Below are 7,402 nucleotides of genomic sequence, written 5' to 3' on the forward strand. Positions count from 1 at the left end.
TATTTTATTTTATTTTATTTTATTTTATTTTATTTCATTTTTTTTATTTTTTATTACACTGTCCTGCTTCATATTTGCTCAAATAAATCCATTTCTTATGTCTAATTTCTTACTAATTTTGAGGGTATTGATTAAAAAAAAATATTGTTTTGTGAGACAACTTACAAATTGTTTGATTCTTAGACAATTTTTACGAATAATTCTGAATACATAATTTATGCCTAATCCTAATAAATTTCCACTTTTACTCATTTGTAATTGTCATTGAAACCTTTGACATTTTGATAATAACAGCAATAAAATATTGAAAATCTTACACGAAATACCTTTCACGGGTCATAAAAACAGAGAGCAGTCTAACCTTTAACAAATGAACACTAACACATACAATCGCATTTCAAATCAGGGTTAATGATCCATGCAGACTTGCACAAACGCAGTCTGATCAGATCTGATTCACCTCAAACACACTAATGCCGCCCATTAAATCTTCATTAGCAGCTAACTGTCACTCAATCAGTCACTGATAGACACCAATCACTGCGGCCAGCAGAGGAGAGCACATCCACAGAGCTCATGTCAATACACACAACACAAGCTACTGTGCTTACAATAAAACCTCAAATGGCTTTTAATTCATATACAGTCGACGCTCATTGTGAACAACACTATAGATGACCAGCACACAAAAGCAGCAAGCAGCTGCTAAATTCTTTCAGTGACTGTAGTTTGAATAAGAGATGACTCGCCTGTTCTCTCCTTTTCAAGGGTTTCGTTTTCCATGATTTGTTTGCTCTCTTCTAATCTGTCACTCCTGTGTTTTCAGTGTGTCTGTTGTGCTGATGTACAGTCAGCGGGGTAACACACCTGAACTTGATGTGACGTCCTGTTATATATATATATATATAAAACCTTACATAATATATATAAGTCCAACCTTACAGTAGAGCTCAACACTGCTTACTGTCAGACTTTCATCGCTTCAATTAAGATCATAATAATTCAATTTTAAAGCACAGCCACCACAAAATCAGACTTTAACACCTCTTTTTACTTTGAGATCGTTCTGAGGTTAAATACAGATTTAAAATCATAAGATAATCATAAGAGATTCATATTGTTTTTGAAATCAGATCCGAGCAACACTAGTATCTAACAACGAGAGGGGCTGGCTTATTGTAAAGTGTTATTAATATAGAATTGTATTCATGTTAACACGTGTACTGTTCAAATCTGATGGCTATACTTTATACTTAAATTGCCTTTTAACATTCATCCTTGCATAATGTCTTGTCTTACAGACTTTCATTGTAAGTTAATTATCGTAAACTCAAGTTTTGTTCATTTTAAACTAAGAGATGAGTTGAAATGACTGTCTATGCTACAAATGCTGTCAAACTAAACTTGGCCCGATAATAATATTCCAACATCTGGCTGCTCCGGTGGGGCTGAACCTGTAATATGTTTAGTGTAAAACATCTGTTAAATTACTAATCAGCCAATGAATAAATGCTGTACGTATTAAAAGAGAGGAGAGAGTCTCACTTCGACGAGGCCCTGCAGTATCCTGACGAACATGACACAGCCGTAGTGCACACGCGCAGCAGAGGGGATGAACAGGTTGAGAATCGACGTGAGCAGGATAGCAGCACCAAACACCCTGCAGATCAAAGTGTGCACAGAACGAATTTACTAATGGTTTGAAATCATAGACTGGCCAGTTTAACTGTATCTGATCAGCAGCAACCTTACACTGACTGAAGGCACATCTGTAGAGCAGATGCAAAAACAAACCCTGAGCAAGAAATAAATGGCAAGAGCGATAGTAAATAACATTAACTAGTTATTAATTAGCCGAGGGCATCCGTGTCGAGTAGAGAAATCATTCTAACAATGCTGAAAGGCAGGAAAACACATATTTTATTGATTGTGTGTGAGATCTCATTTGCATGGGCTGCAGACATCTGTGTTAATGTGTGAAATGTGAAATCAAATTCATGCAAGTGAAATGGAGATCTCAACCTCCTCGAAGCCAAGATGTAAGAACAACGAAATGTAAAAACTGCATTTAACAGACTTGATCCTTTTATGTACAGTCTATTGTCTTTACTATAGTATTTGTATTTTACTATATTGTATAATATTCTTCTGTTTTCTGTATAGAGCTGCTTTAAAACAGAATTTGAATTTATCTCACATTTGAAGAAGTCTGCATCATTGATTCTGTTATTTTCCTGTTTATTACTGTGAAGCTGCTTTCAAACAATCTGTATAAAGCACTATATAAATGAAGGTGACTTAACAGACTATGACAATTTTGTGCAATAATTCACCAACATTTAAGAATGCAATTTACAAAATTAGATTTATGAGCCATTGATCAGATATTACATTTATGTAAATTACACACACACAAACACACACACACACACACACACACACACACGTTTTTTTCTGTGAATTGTGGTGACTTTCCATAAACTTATTTTATACTGACCAAACAATATTTTTTATCCCCTAACCAAACCCTAACCCTAAACCTACCCCTTACAGAAAACCTGTTTGCATTGTTACACTTTCAGATAAACACCATTTACTATTTGTAATCATTTTTTTCCCCTCGTGGGGACCTCAGGCTGGTCCCCACAATGTCAGGTTTTACTATCCTTGTGGGGACATTTGGTCCCCACAATGTAGCATAAACAAGTACACACACACACACACACACACACACACACACACACAGGCCTAACATTTTAGGTGTGAATGAATAATGACATACTAGTTATCTAAAAATATGAGTCTATTTCAGTCAAAGGGAGTTGTGTTGAATCAGGACGTGTCTCACAGTGAACACACAGAGCATGTGAGTCTGTCTGCTGGTTAATGAGCTCTCCAGAGGAAAGCCTGTCTGCTCTTCTGCATTCAGGGTTCATGGCAACCAAATAAAGCACACAAACGACATGATTTGCCCTTTGAAAAAGCATTTATACTGTTGCCAGATATAAACCACTATGTAAAATAAAATAAAACATACATAAATAAATATGTGTTATAATTAGTAAGAAATTAAATGTAGCCTATTACACCATTTTTGACATGGAAATAAATGCGCATTGTCAGTTACCTGTTGGCAGCGAGTCGTGAGCATATATATCCTCCAGGGATCTGTGTCACTATATAACCCCAGAAAAACGAGCCGTGGATCATTCCCACCGTCTCCGGATCCCAGTTAAACTTCGCTTTCTTATGAAAAGAAAAAAAAATGCGCACGGTTAATTCATCTATTCATTCATAAACGTAAAAAAAACCGCTTTGAAAGAAACATTTTGCATTTATTTAATTGTTTTATTTTGTGTAGGAGTGAATGTTGGACTGTTTCTTCATATAAAGGACTGGGCTGCTGAGGTGCTCTGGCTGTCAGTATCTGGCCCTCACTCTCACCTCTGTGATGATGATCTTGCCGCCCCGGTGAACGGTGCTGTTGTTGACCATGCCGACGATCGCGACTCCGAGGTTGCAGCGGATCCCGAACGAGATGCAGAAGCCGAGGCCGCTCATGATGGCGATGATGTAGCGGCGGGGGAGCCCGAAGCACGTGCAGTCGCACAGCGGCGCTTTCTTCAGCTGCAGCGGCGCGGGCCGCCCTTCCTCCGTCAGCTCGATCACCTCACCCGCTTTCTGCTGCTTCTCCATCACCCTGCGAGGACACATCTCCTCAAACACATCTCTCAACGCCAGCAGCTCGTTTCTTTCTTTCCATTTTTTTTATTATTATTTTATTTATTTATTTATTTATTTTAATTTTCTGGAGCGTTCTGGCATTAGTTTATAGGTAGTATTAAATAAAAAATAAAAAAACATTAAGAACATTTGAGTATTCGATCATCACACAAAAACGTCCCTGTAGCGTTAACGAAAGCAATATATAGAAAGTTCGTATAACGTTGAATTTAACTGATGTAGCCTAAAAAAAACAAACAAAAAAAACGGAACGTTTTCCGTTTGTTATAAGCAAACAGCTTATAGATACATAGATACAAAATACATCCCTCTGTTTTTAGAAACCATTGAGTTTATTCTCAGTCTACGATGAGGATGCTATCAACGATGTTTTGAGTTATTTAATAATTACGCTAAATCCATTAATCATTCAGGAAAAGAAAGGAATGGCAGAATTCTATTGCATATCTCTGTTCTGATCTATTTGGTCACGACTTGGCAAACTGAGTTATTTGAAACGCATTGCAGCATTTTTATCGAAATGCATTCCTATAGCTTATAAAAGCAGACGTAACCATATCTTGGTATAGTACAGGTTAAATACGATTTTTTTTTTTTTGTCGTTGATGACACATTTTTGTGGCTGCTTCAAGAGATTCATATACAGTATAAAATCAAAACATCTAAATGATATATTAGACGAAACGAAATATAAGAAATATAATTTTATATGACGTTGTGGCGTATTATTAACGGTTGTGCATCGGATCAAAGTGAAGATTTGTTATTTTTTCCCCTGTGATGTAAACCATCCACTGTTCCGTTCTGACTCTGAGCGTTTCATAATCTCTGGCCTAAATGCAATTCACAAAAATGCACAAAACGCTCTGAAAAAAAATCACTGTTTTCACAACGAATTTAGACAATGTTGAGAAGGTAAACGTGAAAAAAAAAAGAATTATTCTCAAATCTGAAATCGGATTGTGAGCTAAATCATTCGGGTTTTTTTTATTGTTCACAAATAAATACAAAAATATACCACTATCAATAATAATAATAATTTAATTAAAGGGACTTATTCTTAACTCGTCACGTCACGAATTTCTTTTCATGAATTATGAATTGAGCGCTGTGGGCTCCGAGGAATTCTTTCATCTCCAGATCTACACGCGATCACATCACGATCTTTAACGCCGGCAGTCATTTCTGTCTTATTTTCTCGAAACGAAAAACGTCGAAAGGAACGCGCTACATCACAGATTGATGAATGATTATGAATTATGTGATATATAGCCATCCTTATGTAGTTATCATTTGAATCTCAGAAGACATGTAAATTGTAGCCACTTGGACATCGATAATAAACGAATAATGTTTTTGTAGAGATCATTAGGCGTTTAGTACGTACACATAGTACGTTTTTTTGTTTTTGGTCTAATTTATTGAATGAAAGGGGTTAGATACCTGTGCATGTGTCCCAGGGTTTTCCCGGCCAGATTCCTCAGTCGTTCCTTACCGGGGGCCAAAACTCGGTCCTTTATCGTATCCATCTCCAAAGATATATTCCTCTCGATATTAATAAGAAATGTTAATTTGAATTGGCTGTAAGATATTTTAGCATATTCCTTGAGTGTGGAAACCTGAGCAGTATTTTTTGACCCAGTAAAAAAATGCTGTTTTATTCCTCGTAGACGACCTATAAACCACCGAGATAATCAATCAGTTAAAAGCTTGATTCACTGAAATGTCCTTTGAAACTTCGACTTCTGTAATTCTTCGGTTTTCCATTTTGCCGACATATTCTCAACTATAAACGAGAATATTCCGTCAGAATTCACCTCCGAAAGCAGGAAAATGACAAAGAAAGAGCGCGAAGAGGACTCTGGCGCGAGAGACGTCCAGCGAGTGAGCCGCGCGCTCCACACCTGCGCGCTCATCCGCTGCTAAAAGAGCATGAGCTGACATCGAGCCACTGGCAGACATACGGATGAGTCGTGTTATATTAGTCTTAGATGAACTGAGTGGTTTGTTCAAACATACACACCTTCAAGTAATCAGCTTTCACTTGCATTATGGGCTCCTGGACAATAGAGTGGGTTGTGGGGTCGGTGGGGTCAGTTATATATATATATATTTTTTCATTTCATTTATTCAGGAAAATTCATCGTAGAAGATCACACCGAATCCAGTTGGTTTAATAATTTAGGGAGGTAGGGTATGACAAAAAAAGACTGTTTTGTAATACGAATAATGACCACAAGCGGGCGCTCAAAGACAGGTCGGCACGTACTGGAGGCAATGCCCGGATCTGTTAAATTATTCATAAACATATAAACATTGCAATTCGTGCAAAAATGTATTTTTTTATGGAATTAGCATGCTTTTTCTATTTCAGCTTCTTATGTACATTTTTTGCATACACAAACATTCACACAAAGTAAAAAGTTTATTTACCATATTTGTTCCGTACATTTTTTTTAGACATACAAGCCAAATTGTTACTTAATGTAGGTCAATATAAGATATATATTTTTTGGCTTTTTACAACTTGATGTCACCATAAACAAAAAACTAAATTAGTTTTAAAATGGAAGTTTTGCCATTTGTAAAACATTTTGTTAATCAATGTTCAGTTTACATGTTACAGTTTTTTTTACAATCATTTCTGTACTAATATCGAAACCTTTATGTCATTTTTCAAAACTCTAGAAAAATAATTCACAGCTGATGATCAAAATGCACTTTTTCCAAATGCTTGGATATAACACACACGAGATCATTCGTTCATTGCACTAAAATCACCGGTTCAAAATGACCCAACTTAACATCAAAGTATTGCTATTTCAAAATTCAACTCACACATTACATCTAAGTGTCTATTATATCTTGAGTGTCTATTCATTTCATTACAATGATCTAACTATCAATTGATGCATCTGCTCAAAATGCTAAATAGCTGTTGCATTACACTTGATACATAGTTTTTATGGACAATGGTGAAAAAAATATTACATGTTTAGATTATGGAAGTAACGCTGAGTATGAGGACTGAGCATGTTCAGGTATGAACAGTTTCAAGATGCCTGTTGTTGAGAGAAAAAAAAAGGGGGGGGGGGATGGGGATTCCCAAAAATTCGATATCTTTGCTATATTTGTTTTTCCTACAGTAAATGTCTTTTTAGAGGGTGATACAGCTGGATGCTGATGAAAACCATTCATATTTTTGAATGAGGCAGGCTTTAACCTGCATGGCCAAGACATAGAGGAGAGGTTGAGAGTCCAGCGGATGAGAGGGGCCCAGAACGATGTTCGCTGGGGGGCCTGACCACCCCCCACTGAATGTGATTTTGAGGGGGCCCTATAGCAAAATCAGTGCAATGGGCCCAGAATTCCTAGCGACGGCACTGAGAGCAATCAGTTTCAGGCCCATCCACAGTTTATCACCTTGTATTTACCCCCATACTCCCCTTTCCTTACTGTAACCCGACTGAAGAATTTTTCTCCACATGGAGGTGGAAGGTTCACAATTATAGGTACCCTCACAAACAAGTCACTCTTCTCCAGGCCATGGATGATGCGTGCAATGACATCACAGGAGACCAATGTCAGACCTATTTTTCCCATGCCAGAAGATTTTTTTTCCAAGATTTTAGCTAATGAAAACATCCATTATGATGTG

The 7,402-nt window shown here is 36.9% G+C and overlaps 1 protein-coding gene across 1 annotated transcript in view; it reads right to left on the reverse strand.

Moving 5' to 3' along the window:
• Nucleotides 1-5,581, reverse strand: part of slc17a6a (solute carrier family 17 member 6a) — a 13,147-nt gene extending 7,566 nt beyond the window's left edge. Inside the window, exons 1-4 of the mRNA XM_016568453.1 lie at nt 5,188-5,581; nt 3,445-3,700; nt 3,128-3,246; nt 1,546-1,660 (exon numbers count right to left, since the gene is read on the reverse strand). Of these exons, the coding sequence (XP_016423939.1) occupies nt 1,546-1,660; nt 3,128-3,246; nt 3,445-3,700; nt 5,188-5,273 (576 nt within the window). The 5' untranslated portion in view covers nt 5,274-5,581. The remainder of the gene's footprint in view (nt 1-1,545; nt 1,661-3,127; nt 3,247-3,444; nt 3,701-5,187) is intronic.
• Between the last annotated feature and the right edge of the window lie 1,821 nt (nt 5,582-7,402).

The sequence above is a fragment of the Sinocyclocheilus rhinocerous genome, unplaced genomic scaffold (assembly GCF_001515625.1).
Source record: "Sinocyclocheilus rhinocerous isolate Xijiao unplaced genomic scaffold, SAMN03320098_v1.1 scaffold921, whole genome shotgun sequence".
NCBI classification, from domain to species: Eukaryota; Metazoa; Chordata; class Actinopteri; order Cypriniformes; family Cyprinidae; genus Sinocyclocheilus; species Sinocyclocheilus rhinocerous.